At 48.7% G+C, this 27762-nt stretch overlaps 1 protein-coding gene across 6 annotated transcripts; it reads right to left on the reverse strand.

The window, feature by feature from the left end:
* Positions 1-449: 449 nt before the first annotated feature.
* tjap1 (tight junction associated protein 1 (peripheral)) lies at positions 450-27762 on the reverse strand. 6 transcript variants are annotated; one of them, XM_085295937.1, is made up of 13 exons: positions 27467-27762; positions 21138-21303; positions 18336-18401; positions 17946-17995; positions 15412-15579; positions 12226-12254; positions 11835-11996; positions 11151-11217; positions 9173-9202; positions 7689-7796; positions 7357-7440; positions 5455-6123; positions 450-5318 (listed from the first exon to the last, which is right to left on the reverse strand). In XM_085295937.1, the coding sequence occupies exons 5-13, from the start codon at positions 15529-15531 to the stop codon at positions 4662-4664; spliced, it is 1926 nt and encodes a 641-aa protein (XP_085152063.1). In that variant the 5' UTR covers positions 15532-15579; positions 17946-17995; positions 18336-18401; positions 21138-21303; positions 27467-27762; the 3' UTR covers positions 450-4661. The 6 variants fall into 6 exon arrangements, with proteins under 6 accessions (XP_085152063.1, XP_085152062.1, XP_085152064.1 ...); XM_085295936.1 differs by lacking the exon at positions 21138-21303; XM_085295938.1 differs by lacking the exons at positions 18336-18401; positions 21138-21303.

Consider the following 27762-nt stretch of genomic DNA (forward strand, 5'->3'; position numbering starts at 1 on the left):
GGCCCCTCTGGCCAACACCAGTAGGCGGTAGGGTAAAGTGTCTTGCCCAAGGACACAACGACCAGGACAGAGAGTCCAGGGACCGAACCGGCGACCTTCCGGTTACAGATGCGATTCCCAACTCCCTGAGCCACGGTCGCCCCTAGTAGATAAAAACCTGCTTGGGCATGGGTAACAGAGAAGCATCGCCCATTTACTTGCGCAGTACCTCAGGGAACTACGCGAAGGTCTCACAGGTCATGTGACCCCACGATGAGAACACAAAAGGTCGAACACAGAGCGCCAGCTTCAGTCAGTCACACTGTTCATGAGCTGCTGTATTAATAAAGTTTGAACCAGGAAGTGAAGCTCAGACACGAGACGATCTGATTGGTTTGTACTGCATGAAGGAAATAAACTCCAACCTGACTTAAAGGTCCTTAAAACAATAACAGGCGAGGAGGCGGAGCTTTGTTTAAAATATTTTATTAGCTTTAAAATATACATTGTTTACAAACTGAGAAAATAAAATCGTCAGAGATTAACAGTCCGTTTCTGTCCGCCAGGCGAGACGCGGCAAGGACAGGAAACCACCCAGCTGACCCCGAAAACACCGCGCCTGGGGTCAGAGGTCGTGACCTCAGACAGCACCCGTTGGGGGGAGAGCGTAAGGGGCGGGATTACAATCAGACACTCCCCCACTAGTTACCGTTTGTCGGTCCTCGGGTGACTCCATGTCGTCTTCACATAAGCCCCCCGCCCGTCCGTCCGCCCGCAGCCATGATGGTGTCGGCTTGGTGCAGACACATCGAAACAGAACGAAAAAAGAAAATACAGTAGAAACGTGTGTTTACCTTTTTAGCGCCAACAGTGAGGCCGCCCAGCTCCACCTGCACAGGTGAGCCAACTAATACAGAGGCTTCCAAACAGGATCTGACTCATCAACGCCATTTTTTAAAAATCATCTACTCTGTAAAAGGAGACGCATAACAGCGCAACACCACACGTTAGCAAGCACTGATAACGGAGCTTCCAAAAACATCAGACGAACACGACAACAGGAGCTGCTCGCCGCTGTCACGGGGCCTGGAAATCAAGGACCCACTGACGCGAACACTTGCATGTTTCTCTGATGCATGCTGGGACACAGAGTCACTTTAAACAGGAAGCAGACAAGAAAAACACCACTTCAGTCTGACCTTAGATCACCAGAGTCGTTCATCACCGTTTCCTACCTCTTTAGTTAATACTTTTCAGAATAAAAGCATTAACTAAAGGCTACAACACACTGACGCTGTGAAGTGTTTTAATGTGAAGGGTAAAACAAGTAGAGTGATGTCATTGCTCCGACAAGTCGCATCATTAAAGATGTACGAGTCCTCATGTATCATCTATTTATACTCTCTCTCTCACACTGACACACACACACACACACCTACCTTTTGGTTTTGTACCAGGTAAACGGTACCAGGACTCCGACCCTGAAACCTGGTCTGTTTGGAAAGTCTCAGTGACCTCATTCCTCACAGTCTCACACTCTCTCTCACACACACACACACACACACACACACACACTGAAATATTAGCGAGACGGAAAAAAGGTGAATAATTTAACAGCAGCTGACGACTCCAGCAGGAGGACGACATGTCTGCAGGATGAAGGACTCGCAAAAGGAAAAAAAGGTTTAAATGTTTCATCAGCTCGCAGCTTTGAGCTGCTCGCTCCGCTTGTCTATGTTTTATTCACCTGCAGTCTGAGCAGGAAGCCCCGCCCACCTTCACCTCAGTGTTTCCACTGGAAAAATGCCTGAAATGTCCTCACAAACACCTCAAGTCTCTATCAATACGACCCCCCCCAAACACACACACAGTCCACCTGGACACGCTCAGGGTTCGATGCTCCGGCGTGACGTTTGGTGCGGATTCGTTTACTTTTTCTGCTGTTTAATTTCAACTGAATCAGTGCGTACTCTTTTGGTCTGTTTCCCACCATCTGTCAACTAACAATCTGAAAACTACATCACTGTGACATCATCACGGTGTATAATGGGGCAGATGTAGCATGTTGTGAGGTCAAACAGAGATGGCGTCCTTCAGCGAGACATCGCGTGCTGATTCACATCGTCAAAGTTACGATTAAAAAACAAACAAACAAAAAAAACCAAAAAAAAAAAAACCTCAGTCCCACGACGCCACGGTTGGACCAAGATGCCTCACTTCCTGTTTGAACTGTGAGTTACAGCAGCGGGCACATCTGACCTCACATGCGGTCACTGCGTGGTCGCTACTGTCACTAGTCGTTACCAGACGTACGAGTTAATCCAGTTGGTAAAATTTAAATTGACCAATGGCGGTAATTGATTGTGTCCTAAATATTATGCAGCCATCTGCCACCAGGTGGCGCATCGCTGTTGAGAAATGCCATAAACGTCAACATGAACTCCTCGACGTTTCCCCAGAGGAGGAGGGAGGCGTGAACTTCCCTGCTGTCACTTCAGATAATTGTCGGTGTGCATTGTTCATAATGCTCGCACAGCGTTTAGTCCGTTAAGTTTCAGACATACGCACAGGTGTGTAAATGTCACGTAGCATGCACACGGGCAGTTTACATCTCAGAAAGCGCTGAAACTCATCAAACAGTCGATTGTCGCTACGCCACAACCACAACTCGACCTTCCCACCACATCAGCGAGCGGCCTAGCTTTAACTTGTCAGCGGCTGCAGCGCTCTCCGCTGTGACATCACGTCCCGTGAAAGCGGCTGAAAACTGTGAGCAGCTCCCGTTTCTGTAAATAGTTTTCTCTGCAGGAAACCTGAAAAAAGCCCCTGAACATTCCACCATTAATCCATCCAATGATCGATCACCTCCGTTAGTCAGAGAGGCGGGACCAATCGATGACCCAACGTCGGGCCTCGGTGGGAGTGACAATCAGAGCTGTGAGGAGGCAACGAGCTGACATTCAATCAGAAGAAGAACAGAGTGAGGTCAGGTACGGAGGCTCACAGGTGCCACAAATATAAACTCCTCCAGGCCACCGGGGGCACTGCAGGAAGTCAAACAGATTCTTTGATTTCTGTTTTAACCCCAATTTCCCCCACTATAGAGGCTTTTATTTTGTAGGAATCAGTTTGCTATTTAAAGGACTATCAGTAGAGTTTTTGTTTTCAATCATCATTTAAATGAAACTGAGCATTTCTGGCACCGACAGGCTTCTGTAGATGCACGACAAAAGCACAAACTGACCAGGGGGGGGGGGGGGGGGGGGGGAATCAAAAATCACAAATCTATAAACGGCAAACAATAAAACTAATAACAGATCAATACTCAATATTTCACAACAAAAAAAACAAAAACATGACAGCAAAAAAACAAAACTGGTACATTCCAGGTGTGAGTTGAGAAGAAGCCCCGCCCCCAACCCACAGGCTGGGTGTTCGAGGGGGCAGAGGTGAATCTGGGTCAAAGGTCAAACCTCAGTCTGCAGCTCCACAACAAATCCATCAGCTGACTAAACAACAGGAAATCAATGATTAGTACAGACTTCAAAATAAGTCTTAGTAAAAAGACTTAGTGTGCCCGGTGTCACACTCACAACCATGGAGTGAGAGAGTGAGGGACTGAGGGCGAGCGAGGCACTGTCTGTGTGTGTCTCTTCAAAATAAAAGTTTTGCTTTTAAAATCTGTTTTTCTGCTCTGACACACACACACACACACACACACACACACACACGACGTGGTTTTGAATGTTGATTGTTCAGAATTTAACTGAACCTTTAATTGTCCACATACTTTTGCTCATACTGTATAAACTCTATATGCAGACTCAGAATCAAAGACGCCATATGGACATAAATATGCGGACACCTTCGTGGAGAACCAACCAGTCAAAAGTATTTCTTTTCCAAATTCACAGAAACGTCAAACTTCGGTTTAGGCTGTCCACATACGGATGGACATTATCTGATGATTGATTGATAATCAGCTGATCAGAACTCTATTGGCCTCATTCACCAATATTTGCGTGGAAACGTTCTTAAACGGCGCCATATTACAGCTGGATTCACATGTGTACCGGCCGTTAATCCGTTAACCAGCCCTGCGCAATTGCAATATAATTAGCATACTATCCACATATGGCCCCGCCCCCATTTCTCTATCCAAGGACACACGCTTACGTGTCTAAGGCGAAGAAAAGGAAACTTGAATAATAGTGTCCAAGGAGGCCAGAAGAGGCGGAGCTTTCCACAGTGTTTCCACGGGAGCGGCCACGGTTCAAACGTAAACAAACCAAGTGACGGTCAGGCTAATGGGAGTGCTGAATATGTGACGTGGACGCTGCAGCGTTCTCTGACTGCGCGTACGGATTCGGGTACAAAAACAGAAATCACAGATTTGTGTGGACGCATTGTTAGTGAACGACGCCCGCACACGTGCACACGGTTTGCCAAATGTTACGATTGACGTGTCCACATACTTCTGGCCATGTCTCCTCTCTGCTACATCATCACCACTCTCGACACGTCATCAGACCAAAAGTATGTGGACAGTGATTCGTGTCTCACGCACACACCCGGGTCGGGCGGCGAGCTCGGCATACGGTAGAGTATGGCTATATCCTGGATGGGTGTGACCTCTGACCTCAGCATCAGGTCAGTGGAGCACAGTGCGGGGCGAGCAAGCATCAGTCCAGCAGTGTGCCTTGCTCCTGGGCGCGGGTCAGGCTGTCTTTCCGGTGCAGGTGGTGCACTCCCATCCTCTTCGGGCTCTTCTGGGGCCGATGCAGCGCGATGGCGCCAAGGGCGGGGTCCAAGTCCATTAGACGGGTTGAGATGACGGGCAGTTCGTGGGGCAGGATGTCTCTCTCCTCCCCTGAGCTCTCGCCCTCCTCCTCCAGCTCCCTGCGGGCGTCACCGGGGCTGGTCACCACGGTGACTGCAGTGTCCCCGCTCCCGCCGTCATCGTCCAGGTTCATCAGCAGCTGCTCTCCCTCCTCCTCCGAACAGTCCCTGCCGCCGTAACAGCCCCGCCTCCCCACCCGCTGCTCGGTGTCGGTGTCTGTGTCAAGGCTGGAGCCGCGGCTCGGTGTCCAGCTGCGTGCCGACGAGCCCTCCTCACCGTCAGAGTACGCCGTCCTGTGCCGGTCTGAGGAGGAGGCCACTCCCACTCCCACCGCCACCTGCCTCCTCCTCTGCAGCTCCTGAGCCGTCTGGCTACTGAAGGACGTGCGGTGCAGCAGCGTGCCGTCGCTGGACGGCGCCATCTTCTCCACGAACATCCGCTGCCAGTTGGCGATCAGGTCTTCCTCAGAGCTGCCAGAGCTCGCGAGGACACTGGGTGCCTGAGTGGGAGGGGTTAAAAACAACAACAACATCATCATCATCATCATCATCATCATCATCATCATCATCATCATCATCGTCGTAAGCTCGCATCTGAGATTTAACTAGTGTGATGGTGGGTGGGGCTTCAGTTACCTGAGGCGGGCTGCTGAATGGGCTGGACTGGCTGGACAGCGGCTCGCTGGGGGCGTCTCTCTGTGATGGTGGCGTGCGCTGTTGGGCTCCAGAGGAGGAGGAGGGGGCGGGGCTGCCAGGTGCCAACCGCTCGTCGTCATTCTGCACGAGGCTCAGCGAGATGGCCTGCCTCGTGGCGTATGTGCAGTTGGGCAGCGGCGAGTTTTTCGGGATCTTCACTTTGTCGTCCGACGAGAACTCGATGACCTTGCGCCCGGGGTAGAGGGGGTGGGGTGGAGGTGGCGCCGGGTACGGGTTCAGCTTCTCGAAAGATGGAGCTCCACCTGCCTCTTCATCCAAGCTGCTTTGACTGCGACACGAGCCGTTCTGCTGCGACGCCTCCTGACCGGCACCGTTCTCCCGGCCTCGCCCCTCTGACCCCCCGGGGCCCGTCATGTCCACGTGCACGAAGACGTCTTCGGCGACGGGCCGGCCGCAGCTGCTGGACTGGGCAGAGTTCAGGACCAGCGGCTCGGGTTTCTCTAGGACACGGGCGATGACCGAGGTCGGCACGACGTCGGCGGGCGTCAAACTGAGCGTGTCTGGGTCCTGAGAGCTGGGGGTGGGGCCTCGCTCTGGGAGACTGCTCTTCATGTGTTTGTTCAGCATGTCCTGAAGCTCTGAGGGCAGCTGCACACACACACACACACACACACACACACACACACACACACACACACACGTTTAATTCCCGTTCTTTCGGTACTCAGCTCCACAGACAGGGTCACAAACTAAAGTCTTCATCAGCCAATAAACTGTAGGTCTAAAACAAGAAGTTACAGAACCTGCAGTACCTCTAACAATCAGCAGAGGCAGCAGTGAGTCAGTCCCCCGAGTTACAACATCACAGCAGAAATGAACGTGTTTACGGCCGAACACACAAACTGTTTGGTCTCTACGGTAACACCTCTATCACGAGATGCAGATGACACAGTTTTATATATATATCAAAGAAAAGTCAGAGACAAATGTAACACCTGTCCATGGGGAGGATGCTTTTAACTCACTTGTCTAAACTGTATTGAGGTTTAAGGTTTCCATTATTAGGGGCGTGGCCTCTTGCTGCTAATGGTCTGCTAGGCTTCACCTGAACTGGAGCTCTTTGATACCTACGGCCAGATAACCACGCCTCTCACCCAAATATGTCACTTCCTGTTCCAGAAATCCAGCGCAGAGCTGAAGTCATGTGCAGTGGTTGTCATGGTGACCCATTTCAAAGTCAGTAGTCCTCACACACACACACACACACACACACACACACACACACACACACACACACACACACACACACACTCCTGGAAATATCCGTGTGTGTCTCTAAACTAATGGGTCTGATGCAGGCAGCAGATCGATCCCACTCTCACGCTTTAATGGCATTAGCGCGTGTGCCAGTTTCCTCCATTAAAGCGTAATACTGGAGATTCATTCGCCCGCTTCCTGCTGACCAGTGGAAAACTCCTCGCCATCTGCAGCGGCGAGGACCTTCCAGTGACGTCAGCTCTGACGTTCAGTACTGACACTCTGCCTGTCAGCTGGAGCAAGAAACTACCACAGTTGGAGCAGAGTGAGAGGCAGATGTGACCTTTGAACCCAGAGACACTGCTGAGCTACACTGCCCTGATAACTACAGGTAGGCCCGCCCTCAGCTGCTTCCTGCAGTGCTGTGACGCCACAGGGACTAAAATCCTCCCAAATTAACTTCACGTTTGTTTCACTCAGACCTCAAAACAATCAGGAAACAGTTCACTAGGGTCAGAGGTCAGCTGAGCAGGAGGTTCATTTTCTCAGAGTCGCCCCCTGCTGGACGTTTGAGAGACTGCAGATTCAGAGCATTTCCCACTCGTAATAATAAAAGTTACTCACATCAGCAAATTTGTGGTTCCTGAAGTGCGACTTGTTGCACTTGAGCAGCTGAACGGCCAAATTACAGTCCTGCCTGTAGCGCTCCTGCAGACAGAAGACAGCATCAGTCAGAGCACGCTCAGAGGAAACAGACACCATTAAACAAAATAAAAGCCCATCCTGCAGAACAATGGTTTTACAGAGACCATCAATGGGGTCACAGCAAGTCTTGACAATCAGGAAGTTATCACACAGTAGTTTTTACTTCCTGTCGTCTCACTGTGAAACACCTGACACTTTGAACTTTGACCTGGAAGCTGAACGTTTTTACACAAGTGACTGTTTGTTCTCACGTTGAGCTCCTCCAGATGGTCGATTGTGTTTTTAGCCTCCAGCAGTTTGTTGGTGAGCTGCACGATCTCCTGGTCCATCGTGTTCTTGTCCCTCTCCACCTTCCGCAGCTGTGGGCGGGGTAAAGACAAAGCATTAGCGTACCAGCTATCAGTCACAGTAAAGCAGCCAATCAGGAGCCTGAGGCAACAGCAGGTGGGCCTTCAGTGGAAACCTACATTCAGATCATGTGGGAAAAAACTGAATCGCACATTTTTCCGTGTGGGCAACATGTTTGTAGTTTTCCGTGCAGCTCAGCTTCTCCTGTCAGCTTTTCAAACTAGTCCTCCTTCAGCCAGCGCTGTGAAGTTAAGCTAGTTTTCCCAGATCATTTGAATGCTGCATTAAGCCAGCAGCTCTTACAGATGCATTATGGGAAGCAGTGGCGTGTGCTAGGAGATCAATAAGATCGATAAGATCCCGATCAAAGCGCTGAAGCTGGAAAACAAGCTCGATGTTCAGCTTTTACTCTGCAAGCACGTCTCAAACGTGAGCATCAGTTTTCTGCTCATCGTCAGATCAGGACCTTCGTCCGCAGCTAGAGGAACGCATTCTGCACGCGTGCAGCACCACGGAGAATGTAATGGACAAGCTCCGCCCACTGCAGGTGGAAATGAGCACCATTTGTTACTGACCAACAAGTGTGCTGTTCACAGCAGCTCTGGGAAGGAGAAGAAAAAAAAAAAAAAAAAAAAAAAAAAAAAAAAAAAAAAAAAAAAATCGCTATTTTTTTTACATTTTTTTTTATGTCAAAAGTTCTGATTTCCAGAAACATTTTATATCAAAATATGTTTTTTAAAAAGCTGCAAGAAACACAAATATTTAGTCTTAAATCAACATTTTAACAAAGTCTGATTCTAAAAATACAAACGACATTTTTATCCAACAAACAGAAAAGTCGGGATTTAAAATTAAGATTTGATATTTCTCCAAAAGAGGAAAAACAAACTTGAGAAAATATTCCGGGAGAAAAGTATTTTTGATGGGAATGATTTTCCTCACTATCGTGAATGTTCGGTAATATCGGACACGTTTTTAATCGTCTCTTCCTGAAGACGAACCTTCAGTTCGTCCTGATCCGTCAGGCGAGCTCAGAAAACCTAAAAGCTAAAAAAAAACAAAAAACAAAAAACTGGATGCACAACCGCCATTGGCGGAGACGGGCGGAGTTTGAACACCAAGCCCAAAAAGTTCAAAACGCAGCGAGCCGAGTCTTTAAGGCGGAAATCAGCCGGATCTTCAGTCCAGCTCGGTCACAGAGAACTTACAGTAACACTAAAGGAGGAACAGGTGGAGGCTGATGGAGGCTGAGCTCACGCCTCTCAAAGCTGCTCAGGTTTTTCCCAGAAAAATCAGTTTAACAGCTGAACGAGAGGACTTGGTGCTCAAACAGGAGGAGGAGGAGGGGGGACAGAGAGGGAGGAGGAAGAAGAACATGAAACGCAACTGCATGAACCCATGTCTGACTGACAGCAGCCTGATGGAGGCGATGAGGATGGAGGTGATGAAGGTGGAGGTGATGAAGATGAGTCAATCCACCAGGGAGCAGCGTGCGAAAAAGGAGAAAGAAAGAAACAGATGAAGAACGACAGTCAGACAAAAACAGGAAGTTTGTCAACTGTTCACCACCTCTAACCCCACCCACCCCAGCTGAGCTCCCACCCAAACTTTCAGAGGTCGCTGGCACCCCCTGTGCCCACTCAGTGAGCTGCAGCCAACTGAGTCATTGCGTGTTCGGCAGCGTGCACACCTGAGCACCAGAAATACAGCGGTTTATGACGCTGCCCGTGTCAGAGACCACTTACAGCTAGCTGGCTAACAATTGCCATTGCGGAGAGTAAACGCTACATCACTTTGTGCCTGTAAATTATATCCTAAGGAGTGAAATAAAAACTGACCACAGACACAAACAGGCTAACGTTAGCTGCTCAGCGAAACTGGAAAATAGCCTGTTAGCAATAATGTTAGCAACATAGCTACAGTTAGCCAGCTAGCTGTGAGTCCGCTGCACTGCATGAACCTGGGGACAGTTGGCTCACATGCTAGCATGCTAGCACGAATAAACTGACACCCAATATCCAATCTTTAAGTCTGACGTCATGAGCTGTTTCCGGGTCCAAACTCCGCTTCAGGTCCCAAAGTCAAACGAACACTGCGGCATCACTGAGAGTTAAAAACTGTCTAAATTCTTTCATCTTTAATAAAATGATCAGCGTTGCTGCTTTACCAGGTGTAACAATTAAGTTTATCATCCAGGCATCCATGAAAACGGAATTTATGACATTTAACGGAGTTAGAAGTTAGCAGGAAGTTAGCTCCCTAGCTTCTACCTAAACAGGACATAGCATGTTCTGACTGAGAGATTTCTGAAACAAATCCAAACGTAAGCTCTGCTATCACTTCCAGCATAAATGAAGACAGAAAACTAAACAGCAGTGACGTTTGTAGGGTTACTGAAGTTGGGCTAGCTGGTATATAATGATGTCCTATGTGATCGCTAGCTACACAGCTATGTTAGCATAACAAACAGTGAAGCTGGAGGATGAAGCTAACTTCTTTCCACTCTATAAAAGTTAACGTGAAGGTTCCCGATGGTTAGAGACAAATGCAATCGCATGGCAGGATGCTGTAAACGGACCAAACTTCAGCCAGGAGAACAACTGAGATTATTCATCCACAATACGAGGTTAGTCATTCATATACTGCTGCATGGGCTGGGCTGTAGTTACATCATAAGGGTTTAAAACTAAGCAGCTGCAATAAAAACAGAGGCCGACAGTGATCACTGACTGTTTTTAGTGGCTTGTTCAGATTAAACAGAACAAGATACAAAACATTAAAACATGTTAAAAGCACAACAGCCTTAATAAACAGAGCAGTTTAGACCCAGGGTTCATAAGTCATCACTTAAAGACCGAACAGCAGCTTCACTCTAATGTCCTCTCTGAAACGCCCGTGGAGCCACAGCAGCTCATTGTTTCTTTCATTTGGAGTCAGTGGGCGGAGTCATGCTGCTTGACACTCATTTGGCACTGTTAGTGATTAGTTGACTCAATTTCAACACCAATGCCAGCTAGCGTTGTCTGTGCTGCGTGAATAGTCACTGTGACAGTTTTTGAACACGCCGTTCCTGCTGATGACATCACCATAAATGCACACACTCAGTAACATAACACACCCCTGCACTGCCCAGTAACCCAAGGTCACTGCACATGCTCAGTGGATTTGTAAAAACACAGAACATTTTGTTTGAACAAACATGTCCAAACTGTAACCGTGGCTCTCCCACAGGTGATCAATACGCTGCCTCAGTGTTTTTATTCAGGTATTGATCAGTTATTGGATGAGCTCGATCAACCCTGTTGCTATGGTGCTCCCGAGTATCTCAAGGTCAAAGGTCAGGTGAGTGAGAGGCAGAGGTTTACCAGAGCGTGAAGTTTCTCCTCCAGATCCTGATTGGCTCTCTGAGACGCTGTGTAACTGTTCTGGAGTCTGCAGGTGGGAGAGAGAGAGAGCGCCAGTATGAGTAATGCTCGCCCGACCGTAGACTGCAGCAGTGCGTTCGACCCTTCAATCGCTGCCGCGTCAGACACGGAAGCAGAGCGCTGGAGGCGAGGCTCATTGGAGGCCAGAGTGTTGAGCCGGAGCAGATAGAGACTCGGCGCTGTGATCAGCGTTTCCCCGCCTGTAGAGACGAGAAAACGCCACGTGGATGGGTCGCGTAAGAGACGACCGGACTCCACGTGTGGCTGTGACGGCGGGCGTCGCTGACAGGTACATGAACAAGTACTTTCTGATCTGCGAGAAACACAGTACACACAGCAGCGTGACGGAGCGCGTGCAGACTCGGGCGCAGGCCGGTCAGCTGATTAACCTTCGATCAGAGCAAAGCACACGCGTACGGAAAGGGTCAGCTGATTTTATCGGCGCTGCGAGGATCGCGTTTGTTGGTTAAAGAAAACTCAACCGTGAGCGTACAGCTGCACGGGACCATTCATCAAAGTACAAGTACTGCAAACATCAAAGTACAAGTACTGCAAGTGTACTTCATGGAAGAGAGTGAGCGGTGCGACTGACACTCTCATTCCTGATGAACTGACTCCACCCACCTGCGGAACTTGTCTCTCATCTTGTCCAGGTCGTCTCGAGTCCGGCTAAGCTCCGCCTCCATGTAGTGGCGGTTGCTGTCAAACTCCGCCTCCATGGCCTCCATCTTGTGGGTGGTGAGAGAGAGGCGGCGCCGCAGGTCCTCATTCTGCTGCTGAAGGATTCTGGGAGGAGACAGGAAGTGATGAAGACAGAGCTTCCTGTTCAGAGACCACATGACCCTGGCTGAACTAAAAGCTGCTTCCTGTTAATAACCGACACTAACGGGACAAACAGCCCACACGTCCTTTAGTTTGAAGCTGCTTGATGACAAATGCTGCCCAGCTTCCTGTTTTAACGGCTAAGCTAATGAGAAGGCGTGACAGACAGGAAGTTACGTTCAAACGGACTCACCTGATCCTGTCCGAGTCCGACAACGCCTCCTGAAACACAACACGACATCATCAGACACACAACAAACTGCACTTTAAACTGTGTGTATGCGCGTCACTCTGGACTCCGCCCTGCGCTCTGCTCTCCGTCTCACTGTCACATGATTGGACGGACTGAAGCGGCCACCATACCCTTTGCAGCCGTAGCTCGGCTTACCGACACGCCGTCACCACACGCACGCAGCTGTATACAGGGAGTGCAGAATTATTAGGCAAATGAGTATTTTGTCCACATCATCCTCTTCATGCATGTTGTCTTACTCCAAGCTGTATAGGCTTGAAAGCCTACTACCAATTAAGCATATTAGATGATGTGCATCTCTGTAATGAGAAGGGGTGTGGTCTAATGACATCAACACCCTATATCAGGTGTGCATAATTATTAGGCAACGTCCTTTCCTTTGGCAAAATGGGTCAAAAGAAGGACTTGACCGGCTCAGAAAAGTCAAAAATAGTGAGATATCTTGCAGAGGGATGCAGCAGTCTCAAAATTGCAAAGCTTCTGAAGCGTGATCATCGAACAATCAAGCGTTTCATTCAAAATAGTCAACAGGGTCGCAAGAAGCGTGTGGAAAAACCAAGGTGCCAAATAACTGCCCATGAACTGAGAAAAGTCAAGCGTGCAGCTGCCAAGATGCCACTTGCCACCAGTTTGGCCATATTTCAGAGCTGCAACATCACTGGAGTGCCCAAAAGCACAAGGTGTGCAATACTCAGAGACATGGCCAAGGTAAGAAAGGCTGAAAGACGACCACCACTGAACAAGACACACAAGCTGAAACGTCAAGACTGGGCCAAGAAATATCTCAAGACTGGTTTTTCTAAGGTTTTATGGACTGATGAAATGAGAGTGAGTCTTGATGGGCCAGATGGATGGGCCCGTGGCTGGATTGGTAAAGGGCAGAGAGCTCCAGTCCCACTCAGACGCCAGCAAGGTGGAGGTGGAGTACTGGTTTGGGCTGGTATCATCAAAGATGAGCTTGTGGGGCCTTTTCGGGTTGAGGATGGAGTCAAGCTCAACTCCCAGTCCTACTGCCAGTTTCTGGAAGACACCTTCTTCAAGCAGTGGTACAGGAAGAAGTCTGCATCCTTCAAGAAAAACATGATTTTCATGCAGGACAATGCTCCATCACACGCGTCCAAGTACTCCACAGCGTGGCTGCAAGAAAGGGTATAAAAGAAGAAAAACTAATGACATGGCCTCCTTGTTCACCTGATCTGAACCCCATTGAGAACCTGTGGTCCATCATCAAATGTGAGATTTACAAGGAGGGAAAACAGTACACCTCTCTGAACAGTGTCTGGGAGGCTGTGGTTGCTGCTGCACGCAATGTTGATGGTGAACAGATCAAAACACTGACAGAATCCATGGATGGCAGGCTTTTGAGTGTCCTTGCAAAGAAAGGTGGCTATATTGGTCGCTGATTTGTTTTTGTTTTGTTTTTGAATGTCAGAAATGTATATTTGTGAATGTGGAGATGTTATATTGGTGTCACTGGTAAAAATAAATAATTGAAATGGGTATATATTTGTTTTTTGTTAAGTTGCCTAATAATTATGCACAGTAATAGTCACCTGCACACACAGATATCCCCCTAAAATAGCTAAAACTAAAAACAAACTAAAAACTACTTCCACAAACATTCAGCTTTGATATTAATGAGTTTTTTGGGTTCATTGAGAACATGGTTGTTGTTCAATAATAACATTATTCCTCAAAAATACAACTTGCCTAATAATTCTGCACTCCCTGTATACCCGCCATTAAAGCGCAACAAGCTGCTGCAGTATGGTGTCAGCACGGAGACAACATCGCAGCGTAACCGCTGAAGAGCCAATCACAAGTTACAAAAATCAAGGGGTGCACAACCAGAGGTCAAAGCGAGGTCAGAGGTCAGAGTGCGTCACTGGGAGTTTGGTGTCCTATGTATTGTATGTGGCCCCTGTGTGATGTCATCTTGATGATCAATAACTAATGAGCTCAGTGTGAACCGATAAGACCAGTCCGCTACCCTGGACTGGTGACCTTTCACCCGCAGCAGGAAAAGAACAACAGGAAATGGTTGGGGGCGGGGTAAAGGTGGAGTGGACCTACCTTGATGTGTGACAGCAGTGACAGATTAGAGAGAGGAGGTTTGTCCACCTTAACTCCTCTTTTCACCTGCCGTTTAGTCCCCGCCCACTCTCTGTACCCTTGCTGCTGCTTCGCGGTCTCCCGCACCGCCCCCTCCTCCTGCGTGCCTCCGGGCCGCTGCAGCGCTGCCACCCAGTCGTCCCAGCGTCGAGTCCGGTCTGCAGAAGACCCCTCCACCTGCTGGTTTCTGTAGGCGGGGTGGCGGCGCTGGGAGGCGGGGCTTATATACTCTTTAGAAGCCGACCTGCCGAGCAGTGTTAGGCGGGCGGGGCTAAGGACCCGACAGGTGATCTCATCCAAGAAGTTAGAGAAGCGGACCTTCTCCTGCAGCGCCTGCATCCTCCAGTTCCAGTCAGTCCTGACAGGGGAGGGCGGGGACGAGGACCGCCGCCAGGTCAGCCCCTGCTGCTCTACCCGATCCAGAGAACGGGTTGGAGGGCACCGGCTGGCGCTGCTCCACCCTCTGCCGTCATCTAGCATCTCCACCGACTTTGACTTCCTGATAATGTCATAGGTCTCCACACCCAGTGAAGTCGGCTGCTTCAGGATGCTCCGAGGAGCGCTGGCGGTCCGCGTCCGGCCAGCGGCGTTCATGCAGTAATTGAGGTGGTGATGTCTTCCTCGAGGGTTGCAGCTCACTGCGTGTTTCGGGGCTGGGGCGGGGCTTCCATGTCCCAGGAAAGCCTGGTTTCCTGTGTTAATGGAGGTCTTGACATTGCGAGGACTCGTGCCGCGCTGAGGTCGCGGCTTTCGGTGAGGAATCATGGCATCGTGACCGGATGCAGTCATGCCCGCCACCGCGGTTTTCGCTGAGCTGGGTTGGTGGATATGTCCTCTGAAGAGCGGCGGCGGGGTGCAAAGCTCCAGGCTGGAAAGGCTGGAAACCTCCAGCTCGCTGTCTGAGAGTGGCGGCGGCAGGGTTGGGACGCCAGGCCTCATCCCATCGCCAGACAGCCGCTGACGGACAAGGTGCTGCGGGGGGTGTGGAGGTGTCTTTAAAGTGTGTTTGATTACCTGATTGATGTCGGGCTGCGGTGCAGGTGGCGGTGGAGCAGTGGGCAGGGCGTGGCGTGACTCGCGGTGCTGCGGTGGAGCCTTACGGTACGGCTTCCTGGCCGGCGCCGCACTCGCCATCCTAGGCCGTGCTTCCTTCCTGTGTAACTTCGTGTCGGTCTGTCAGTCCTGCCAGGAGAAGACGAGTTAGAGGAGGCACAAAACGACTCGGACGCCCGACAACCACCCACCACAACGCCTCGACCGCAACTAGACTGTTGCAACCGTCGCCCCCTCACCCTCTCTCTGTGTGTGCAGATCGATGCTCGGTCGCCCGTCATCAGCATCAAATACACCCTCGCCACTACAGTAAAGTGTGTGTGCATGCGTGTCCGTCCCTCAGGCCTCTCATTGATTGCGTTTGTTTCCAGAACAGGAAGTGCAGCTGCATTGATCTAACGCTAATGTTAGCATGTGACAGAGTGGAGCTAACACTGCTAATGTGCTAACAGCTGATGATGATGTCACATGATTACAGCTGCCACAGCGCTCTGCTCTGACTGACTGTGAGCTCACTGGACGTTCAACTGGCATGTGGAGGTCAAAGGTCAAAGCTCTGATTTGTAACGTGTGAATGTAGTGTTCAGACACGCACCCGCCACTCTCTGCTCCAATTAATGCACATCACATGACCGCGTCCTGCCCTTGGGGAGCCAATGGCAGGCCATTGATCACTGTGCAACTTCCTGTTTCTCTCACACACACACACACACACACACACACACACACACACACACACACACACACACACACACACACACACACACACACACACACACACACACCCTCTGTGAGGACCTCTGATGTCACACTGAACGTCCTTTAAAGCTTCTCCACACGATGGAAACGCCCTCTGTTCCACCTCACGAACACACGCCTATGTGCACGCTCACATGCACACGCCTGAAGCTTTGTTAATGTTTTATAAATCAGCAATCTTTAAAAGTTCATATTGGATCATTTCACGAAAGACAAATCCCTCCGGACGTCTCTGATGTTGCTGAAATGAACTCTGCTCTGTGAGTGAAGTCGAAGGCAGCGGCGTTTAAAATCAGCTGCGTACGCCTGTGAGAAACGGACCACAGCGCCTGAACTGGGAGCTACTGGAAAATGAATGAACTGATTTCAGCGGGAGAACACGCCGCATGTGAGGACGCCAACAGGAAACCCGAGTCCTGCCCACTTTCATTTACATGAAGACAGAAGGTTAATCAACAGCAACGCATGGAGGGGTAGTAAAGTCAGGCCACGTGATGTCATATGATGGGGATGGAGACTGTACGAGACACGGCAAGAGGAAGACACTGAAAAGAGGGCAAAGTTCAGCCAACTGACTCAGCCTCTGAGACGGTCACAGATCGGTGTTGAACCTGCTGCTGCTGGTTTGGATCGATCTGACAGCTGCGTGTAAAATGTCACCACTAGAGGTCAGCAGAGAGCAGGCAGCTGAACAGTGAGTGAGGGAGATTTTCCCATCTTTGAAGGCTGTCAGGTCACCGTTTACCTCAGCTGTCAATGCCGTGTGGGAAGCGTCTGCCTTTGCTTCCTCTGGACACGCCTGTAAAACTCTGACAGGAGTCCGAGGAGCTCACTGCTGACCGACAACAGCTGCTGACGATACACTGAACCTTTCTGGGAGTAGGGCAGCCGTTAGCCTCTGGACGCTGCTGGACTCTTAAATAATAATAAACGATGTAACCAGACTGTCTTTGACAGGGAACGTGGGATTTTTAGGACGCGTGAATCTGACGGCAGGATCTCATGTCTATTCTGCTAATAAGTAATTATAATAAGCACTTAGAACAATTTGGGGAATAAATGAGCACGTTTATGCATTTGTGTGTTAGCGCCATGACGTCAGCACAGGCTTGAGGTGAGGAGGAAGACGAGGACATTTTATTAAGACGACAGCGCCGCTGTCTCTTTGCTTCCCGTCTCGGTTTCCTTGGTAAAGGAGAGCCTTCTCCGACATAAGCTACAATATCTCAAATCTAAAGGTGGAAGTATGAATTTAATTGTCCCCCAACACCACGCAGACACCCACCATTCGTCGTCCACCCCAGGCGTGCTACCTTTTACGTGGTCAGGGAGCGCTGTAATTAATCACAAACTGGCTGCAATTAATTTTAATTCCAACTTTCCAAGGATGTGTCAGTTTGCTGGGAGACGTAATTAGGGGCTGGGGTGGGGCCCTTTCCTCTATTAAATGACCTCAAAAACAGTGCAGATCTGATGACAAGCTGCGGAGTTGAGAGCGGCGATGGCGAGACAGACCTGCAGCATGTTAGAAGGACAAACGCCCCTCAAACGGCTCACCTGCGTGATGACACGACCGACAGCTGAAGAGGAGGAGGAGCTTACTGCGGCTTGCGGAAAGTCTTTCGGTTACACGCTCTGGGCGATTAGTCTCTCCCCTTCCTTCTGCTGGCTATTACAGGTGAATGTACATGTGCTACGTGTGTGTGACATCATCATCGGGTCGCCGGTGTCTGTACCTGAAGGATGAGCGAGTCCCGAGAGGAGGTCATCCACAGGACGATCCAGCCTGAAACAGAGAGCAGCTGTTAGACAGGAAGTGCGGCCGTGACCCAGCGAGCCAATGGTGTGAGCTCGTCAGACTGATCCAGGCCAGAGCAGCTTAGCACGAGTGATGCTCAGAATAATCCTCCTGTAGCTGATCCTGGCTGCGGGTTCGGGTCAGATTTCACCCTTTCCACATGAAGCTGCAGTTAGCTCGAACGAAGAGCTGAATGTGAGTGCTACCTGCAGCGTCACCATGGAGATGTCACCTGGCCAATCGACATGACCGCTTTGGTCATGCAACGGCTGCAGCAGAATCTGAACCCCTCACCAGGAAAGAGCAGAGACCGCAAACACATCCTCACCTTGTATGTCCGCACACACAGATCCTCCTCCTGCCGGCGTGCAACCCTCACGCTGCCTGAAAGTACCTAAAACACAAGATGGAGGAACGGAAACACGAGTCAGCGCCGCCGCCACACAGAGGACACGAGAGGAGGGCCGAGCGCACAACACAGGAAGCAGACTGAGGCCAACAAGGCGCAGGACGAAGAACACGCACACACACGTGCACACCAGTAAAGACCAAAGTGAGAAAAACTTGGCTGAAAATAAAATAAAACGTTTGCAGAGGAGAAACAAATAAAAAATAAAATTTTAATGAAATAAAACAGAAACATATTTATGAGCAAAAATGTAAATATACACAACACGTTTGTTATTCCCCAAGACTGAACCTGCACAGGTGTGTCAGACAGGTAGTGCTGGGCCATATCACACCGTTCACAGTAACACCGGTATGATGTTGGGCAACGATAAGAAAATGAAATATGGCGATAGAATATGGGTAAAACGCACATGCGCAGTGCCTTTGTTTACATACGCACATGGCGGAAAAAAGCATGGCAGTGACACAGAATGAGAAGAGTGAAAGCGGATCGTTGAGTGAAACCATGAACCTGAACTGGTTTGTAAAATGCTGCAGCTTCACTGGTGTGGAACTGGTTTAGCTTTCGTCCGTCAGATACACAACAAAGCACTATTTTTGGTAGCGCATGCTAGCGGGCCGTCGTTATTACCGTGTTGTTTGGAAAATACGGCGCACTTAAAATCAATCCTTTGATTTTTCTGAAAGTCGACAGAGCCCCTTATAATCCCGTGCGCCTTATGTATGAACTCTGGTTGTGTTTACTGACCTCGAGACGATTTTATGTGCACGGCGCTCGAAAATCTGTCAGATGTTTCAGTACGACTTTGCTGAGCTACGAAGCCGCACCGCTTGATGGATTGTGGGAGCGTTACGGCTATCGTAGGCGGAGCCTCGCAGAGTGATACGTACTGTGCTTCAACATAATGTTACCGTACTCTGTGTGTATAACCTCTTTTTAAGTTTTGTGGATGTTATACATGGTTATGCTGAGGATGTGTCGGCCAGTTTCCACTGGAAACGCCTTTTGGTTAAACTGTCAGCGAGGAATTTGCATTTGCACTGTTACATGTTTATATAACTTTAATGCAGATAAAAAACAGCTGCTTGTTTCAGTGGAAATGCATTGATGGGGTTTTTTGCACTAATAAAGTTGAGGAGTTGTAAAGTATTTTGTCTCGTGTCGATTATATCGTCAGTTATATCGTTATCACAAATTTTCAAATGTATATGGTGATAAATATTTTTGGTCATATCGCCCTGCTCTGTGTACACGTGTTCACATAAACATGAACTGATTTAGCAGGTTGAGCTGCTCATTGACCAATCACAGTGAGGAGTTCAACACCTGAGAGACACACTCGCCCAAACACACAGTGAGCTGAGCTGATCCCGGGTCAGTTCGCAGGCTCTGCAGGCCCACGTCACGGCCGTCTGATTGGGAGGAAGTGCAGCTGACCACCTGCCTCTGACATCACAGCTCACTCATCTACGGCTGAAGGTCAAACTGCAGCAGATGGCATGCTGGGAATCCAGCAGCCGCAGCGCCGTGTCTGCGAGATCACAAAGACTGGATGGTGCAAACCGCATCTCCCACAATGCACCACAAGGTTCCTGCACCCATCACACATATGTGATCAATACCGTCCAATCGGAGGCAAGGGTCGGTGTCAGGATGACCACCTGCTGCGGGAGTGTGTGTGTGTCAATATACATGCCACAGAGGTTTATCTCCACTCAGAGAGGATTATGGGTAGGATGGATCTGTGAGGGCGGAGGTCATGTGACTGCTGTGCCAGTAAATAACAAAGCTGCTCAGAGGGTTAGTGCGACTAAAGAGCAGTACTAGGATTACTGATACTAGCAGTAATACTGCTGATACTCTGAAGGTCGACGCAGTAAAAACGCAGTAAAACTCCGTGACCTTTGACCTCACATGAAGCTGAGCTGGTGCCGACTGGCGCAGGTTCTGTGATCATGTGACTGCACTTCCTGTGGCATCCAGCAGACAAGCGCGCTCACAGCTGCACTCAAGTTAACTCGAGTTCTGCTCGTTTAATTACCGATGCGCCTCCAATCAGAGTCAACGTGACTCACCAACAGGAGCACCGACGCCATTTCTAGACATCTGATTGGCCAACAGGCACAGACTTCTGCTGACTGACTCTGATCTAACACAGGTTGGGTCTGCTGCATCAGCTGTCATGGCAATGCATCAGATAAGTAGTGATGCTGCCCCAGAGTTAGCCCTGAACCTAAACCAACATGGGCGTGGCAGAGGTCGCATCACAGCTAACAGCAACGAGTGCATGGCGGCCTGTGACGGTGCTGCGAGATTAGCTTCAAACAAATGGAGGGAACCCCGAGACCCTATAAGGGGTCAAAGGTCACCGAAACTTCCTATGCAGGGATCCTGCCCCTGACCTCGGCACCAAGAAGCAGAGGGTGCGTTTGATTTATCACACCGAATGAAATCATCTGAAACCCGAGCGCTCGGCCATCTCACAGCTAACGATGATACCCGAGGCGTCCTATCAGAGCCGAGCAGCAGTCACCTTTCCACCTGACAGCTGATACCAGCTGACTGGTTTGAATGTGACTCACCTCAACATGAAACCGCACACACACACACACACACACACACACACACACACACACACACACACACACACACACACACACACACACACACACACACACACACACACACACACACACACACACCCACCCACCCACCCACCTGAGCAGGTGAGCTCTGTGGCTCATGTGTCCTGCGAGCGGCAGAGCATGTCCAATTCTCCTCATGAGACAGCGAGGACAGATGGTGTCTCAGTCAACTGTGAGCTCCGCCTCCTCCTCTGGTCACTCCAACAACAACACAAATGACGGAGAGTGTCCCTCACTACCTGCAAGAACACACGCCAGAGCCGTAACCTCAGTGTATGAGACCTCACAGCAGGGGGCTCAAAAGGGGGGGTGGACAGCTTCACTTCCTGTGTCTCATGCTGTAATCAGATTACTGCGAGCCAGACTCCCCCAGAGGTCCCCACAGCGGTGCCTTCAGGTGTCTGAGGCACGTTTAAAACTCGCTGAGAACCACCCCGTAGCCTCAGGTGAGCACACACTGAACTGTAAGCCAATCAGCTCGCAGTAACTGTGTAGGAGCAGGAAACCATCATTGTTCTACTTCCTGTTTTCATTCCAGCCGACAAAGAATGTTTTTCTGAGCCTGCAGCAACTCGATGGCGCTGTGTCGACACCTTCCTTCACCATAGCAACGATCAACACGCCACCACAGACTGTACGTCTAAGACGGACACAGCCTCGCTGAATTTCAGCCATTTTAATTTCGGCATTTTTTCTGCCTCCACGTTGCTTTTCGTTTCTAGGAATGACCATATTTGGACAAGATGGTGCAGCAGCAACCAATCAAAATCCCAGAATTTCAGTGTACACCCAAACAGGAGCTCCGCCTTTATGGACGGTCTGTTAGTACAGTGACCTCCCAGCAGCCGTGTTATTGGTCGGGTGATGTCATTAGAAACGCTCCAAAAGTTACCAACAGCACAAACACGGTGCAGAGGTGAAGCTAGCAGACAGGTAGCAGCTACATCCACCTGTGTCATCATCCACCTGTCAGTCAGAGGCCACGCCCCTCAAACAGGTGATAATAATGAAAACAGGTGAGTTACAGAAACATCCTCCCCATACCTGTGTTATGAAGAAGGAAATTATCCACAGAGACTAAACATGTTTATTTTAACACGGGTGCCTGTGGAGACTGACTCACTGCTGCTGCTGCTCAGACTAGTGACTAGTCACAGATTATTTTTCTGATTAGTCGACTAATCAGATCATCATCCATTGGACGTAAAACGTACAGCTTATTGCACCAGCAGCATCTGCTCTTATATAACTATCATTAGCTTACAGCTTTAAGTGTTTAAGGTGCTAACTAAAAATAAAGACAAGATGATAGTTTATTAAATTTTAATGAAGTTTGCAGATTGTTTCGGTGAAGTTTAATAAACTCCTTGCTATCTAAAATATAACAGGACACCGGAGTAAATTCTGGAGCATCTCACACTTCTGATAATCAGCTGTCTGCTTGACGTTTATTCAGCTGTGTAAAAACTATAACTTTAATCTCAGCCAAACCGATTTACTCAGGAACAAATACAATACTGAAAAAAGCCAAACAATAACATTAAGTTATCTAAGTGACTCATATATCATGTTTAACCTGAGTAGCGAAAGACGGCGGTGGGTTTGAAAACGATTTGCTGGGAGTCCGGTGTTCTCACGGCTCTAGTGACCCTTGACCCCGGCTAGCTATCGAGCTAGTGGGTAACAGACGTCTCCGAAAACGTCGGAGCGCTTTTGAAAATATGCGGTGTCCTGATAAACTGAGCCGATATTTGAGGTTTACACAGCTACATTCAAGCCTGAAAATATGTTAAACGTTTATTTTGTGACCCAGAAAGAATAATAAGAGTAATATTAAAACTAACTAGCTGCCGCCATTGTTGGAAACTGAGCTGGGCTATGAATTCTGGGATAGGTTGGGCCACCAAGTATACACCCGACCCATCCTTCAAATCTGGCGCATTTGTCGGAGTCTTCGAATGTGGACAGTCTTCGTCGTGTCGCTGTAACGTAATCGGCCTACAAATGCGGCCAGAGGAGGATGTGGTTCCTGAATTTGGACACAGCTACGATACCGGACACAGCTTCTTCTTCTTCGGGGTTTAATGGCAGCTGGCATCCTTGTACATGCAGTGCTGCCATCTTCTGTTTCAGTCCGTTATTACACTCTTAAATCCTGCTACTTATTCCTGCGTCTTTCAGGATCTTACAAAGCTTCAAACGACGCGTCGACTATTAAATCAGTCGTCGACGATTTTGATAGTCGACATAATCGTGGCAGCCCTAAGTCACAGACAGCTGTACTGTGTATTACTGTGTATTACTGTGTATTACTTGAAGGAGATGTCCTTCAAGTCAAAAGTACAAAGAGCAGAGTTACTGAGCACCAGAGTGAAAATAAAGGTCAGGACACGGTCGTGATGTGTTTGTGCCAAGTTGTTGCTGCACGTGTTTATATGCTTTATATATCAAGAGGCAGGCCGATGTACGGCGTCACATCATATTTGATGTCACGTGTTTGCATTGTTGTGGTCGGGGGCAGATCAGGAAGTTGACACATATATTTCGGCGTCCATTACTTCTTTGCTGGAAACGTGTTCAAAAACAGGATGCTGGGAATTGATGCAGTGTTACAGTCGTTACTTTATATGCCGGTCATACGCTCGGATAATGGAATACATGAGAAACTGATACATCTATTAGGAATGATGCTACTGATGGCTTCACAGAAGAAACCAGATTCCCTCGGGTTAGAAACGGACAAGCCGGCTGAAGGCTGTCTGACGAGTGCTGAGCAACAATAAAAAGTATATCAGAGTAGTTTACGGTGATGGTACTCCTGATAAAAGAGTAACTATACAAATAAGGAGCACCAATCATATATATGTAAATGTGTATAAAAATCAGCTTTAATGCCTGATTGTAACCAAGAAACACAGCTGGAAGTGTTTGTGTTTACTTTCTGTTTGGGGATGAAAAACGAGCCCATTTAAAGCTCCACCTTAAAACAGTGACACGACATGACTCTATCAGAAACATGCAGCTGATCACAGGTTATGAATTTATTTTACCCCGACACAGTCAGTCAGACAAATGTAGTGGAGCCAGTAGAATCTCTCTTCTATATACTTATTCGCACTGTCTGTGTGTTTGTGGCGACCTGAAATGGAAAGACAGCGAAGCTGAACACTGGATGTCTGTCTAAAGGTGCTGCAGTTTCAGCATCATCAGGCGTCTGATGTGTGACACAGGCTGGCGTTCAGCTCCTGACCCTCCGATGTTGTGCACCTCCCTCTCTTCATGTAATCGATACGTTTCCTGTCATTTCTCATTATTACACAGAACTTCTCTTCTTCCACTGCATGTGTTGTTTTTGCCTCTGCTGAGAGTTTCCATGGTTACTGTCCCCTCAGTATTTAAAATTTAAACATCTCACATATTAATGCAATAAATGTAACGTTGGTTAGATTATGGGCCTGTCTCAATATGCGTATTGGTGCGTACTTGCGTTCTCGTGGACTCGTGATCCGTCGTCAGTCGGAGACCAAGTACTGTTCAAATTCAAAGCATCAAGCTGAGAAAAATTCCCGGACGTGTTCTCGCTCCGCCCGTTTTATCGAGCATGCATCGGTGGTGGCTCGTGTGGACTTGGTACAGCTAAATATCCCAGAATGCATTTCGTCCAAAACTCAAACGCGGCAATGGCGGAGGAGCGCGGCTAAAACCTTTAAAGCATTACTCTTTCTGGGTCACAAATAAAACTTTCAAAATATTTTCAGGTGAGGATGTAGCTGTGTAAACTTCAAATATCTGCTCGATTTATCAAGACATCACATATTCGCAAAAGTGCTCCGATGTTTTCAGAGACGTCTGTGACCAGCTCGATAGCTGACTGGGAGGTCAAGAGTCACTAGACCCGGCGAGAACAGCGGACTCCTAGCACATCATTTTCAAAGCACCCGCAGTCTTTCACTACTGAGGTTAAACATGATGTATAAGTCTCTTAGATCATCATCATCATTTCAGTGTTTTATTTGTTCCTGAGTAAATCAGTTTGGCTGAGATCAAAGTTAAGCTTCATAACATATTAATCACAGTTAAATTAAGAGGCGACGGCAGTAAAAACTCTGGACCTGTGACATCATCGAGTACGCTGGTGTTCCAATTGTACAATTGACTCGCCGAGAACGCGAGCGCGGACTCGCGTACTTGAGAATTGAGAAAGGGCATACGTTTCCATTAGGGGTGGGTTTTTATAATCGATTCATCGATTAAAATCGATTCTGGCTTGGATAACGTAAAATCGATTCATTAAAATCCTGAATCGATTTTTTAATATAAATTTATTTTGTCCGAAATGCCAGAATCTCAGGTGACATCTCACAAAATTTCAAGAACCACCAAACAGTAAATGAGAGCAGGTACAGGGATTCTGCACATAGACTTAAACACACAGCGGATCAGAATCAGTTAGATGTCGCCTTTCTCACAGTCGGGGCTGAAAGCCGACAGCTCGCTGATTCTGATCTGTCGGCGGGTCGGCGCTTTGTGTTCACGCCCTTTATGCGCCGATTCTAAAGCTGTTAGTTTGATCTCTCTCCAAACAATATTGACCGAACCAGCAGCTAAAGAAGATCCAAACGCTTCACATAAACATCGTCATGAATTCACTTTTACTGTTTTGCTTCCATTGCGATGCGCAGCTCTCTCTCCCTCCCCCTCTCTCCCTCCCCCCTCTCTCTCGAACAGTTTCCCTTTCTTCATTATTCGCTTGCTTGTTACGCACAAGTCTACTGTTGTTTACAGGCTGTCGGCCGCTGTTTTTTTCCCTTTTACATTCTTCCGAAAAGAAAACCTCATTTCTGCTGTTCAATACTGAACAAATTTAAACTTTTTAAAATTATTCAAAATGCAAAACGCTTAGCCGTGTCTCTAATAAAACCACTGTAACGTCAGAGGTGATGTTCATTAATTAATGGTTTTCTTTTGTTTTTGATGTACTGCAGAATATTTTTATAAAATCCCAGGCCAGGAAAATCACCTACATGTTTTTCTGTTTTATCTTCAGCTACTTTGACACAAAGGCATCTGCTGTGATGCTCACACCTTGGATAAAGTCTTGCGAGTGTCAGCTTCCTTTTTATAGATACAAAAATATGTAAATGTTCTGATCTGAATTATACTTCTGACTGTCAAAATTTCCCAGATTTAAATCGAATCGAATTAAATCGAATCGTGGATCGAATCGATTTGGGACCTTGTGAATCGGAATTGAATCGATTCTAGAAATCAGTGACGATACCCAGCCCTAGTTTCCATCACCATGTGTGACGGACACGCGTCTGTTAGCCAACTGTTCACGAGTTAATGTTGGAGTCGCTCGTGTTTTTACTCTTTGTTTATTAGTATTTACTGTATGTTTGTGGGGACTGCTGGGAAGTGTGAATGAAGGACATGTATGTATCTCAGCTGGGGCATGGTCAGAGCTGCTGGCCCTCGCCATTCTCACAGGACCACCACATATCAATAATTTATTAAATAGCATGACCACTGTGAAAAAACACTAAACTTATTTTAAATTGGGTCAAACGAAAAACCGTGACGTGATTTTGTTGATATTCTGTCTCTGCATTCAAATTAAACTTCCATAAAAACTGGAGACCATTCATTTCTTCAGAACTCAGCACCGATGAAATAACTGGAGCCCGTTCAATCACATCGGACGCCACCGTCAGTCTTTTAGAGAAAAAACCTGATGCGGGACAAACACGATCGTTGTGGATCAAACAAATAAACAAAGATGAATTTTGATAACCTGATTCAATTCGACACAATAACGTCGAGTGGTGAGCGAAGTATCGCGATAACGTCGTGTCGTGCGGTAACTCCCACCTCTGGCTGTTACATGCTAACTCACTGAAGCCGGTTTGCTTTGTCTAGTAACTGAGCTCAGATCAGTGAAATCAGTGACGTGTTTGAACAGCGGAGACGTTTTGGGTTTACCGCCATCGCTGGCTCAGAAGTCTCTGCTGAACTTTTAAAATCAGGATTCATTCTTTTTATCGTTGTCATGTCGTCATAACGCTCTAATGAAACTTTTGATCGAACATTGACAGGCTTTTATTTTGACATTTCTTGCTGAGCATCAATAAAGTCGCAATTGAAACTGCCGGGGGCCTCGCTGAGGGCCTGGGCCCCCCGTTCTAGGGTCGTCCTGCTCGTCCTGTGATTGGCTGCTGGGGCCGCGGCTGTACGCCCTCGGCTCTGTCTGACAGGCACAAACACGACACCCCCCCCCGCGGGCAGGCCGTCAAACCGACGCGAACTGGCCCACCATGGCCCAGTTCCGCGCTCCGCGAGCCGCGCGGCTCGTCATGAAGACCCGCACCAGGGACACCCCCACCCCGCCCGGCGCGAACTTACCTGAGGCCCCGTCCGCGCCGCTCGGTCCCGGGGAGGAGAGGAAACTTTGTCCGAGCTCCGCTCCTCCGGAGGAGCAGGAGAGCCAAGGGAGGGGGCTCCGGACCGATCCGAGGCCGGACAGCAGCGCCGAGGTCCGCGCTGGAGCTCAGGGCAGTGGGTCGGGTTGAGGCCGGCTAAGACGCTCCGTCCGCGGAAGGAAATCCGCTCAGAGCCGCTCCAAGAAAGTTGATCCGCTGCCCTGCTCAGCTGTCGCCATCTTTACCCGCGGGGCATGACGGGTAATCCTCAGGAATCCC

This window comes from Mchenga conophoros, linkage group LG13, assembly GCF_057382185.1.
Source record: "Mchenga conophoros isolate Kocher_MC1m ecotype Shallow Benthic linkage group LG13, M_conophoros_male_GT1.1, whole genome shotgun sequence".
Lineage (NCBI taxonomy): Eukaryota > Metazoa > Chordata > Actinopteri > Cichliformes > Cichlidae > Mchenga > Mchenga conophoros.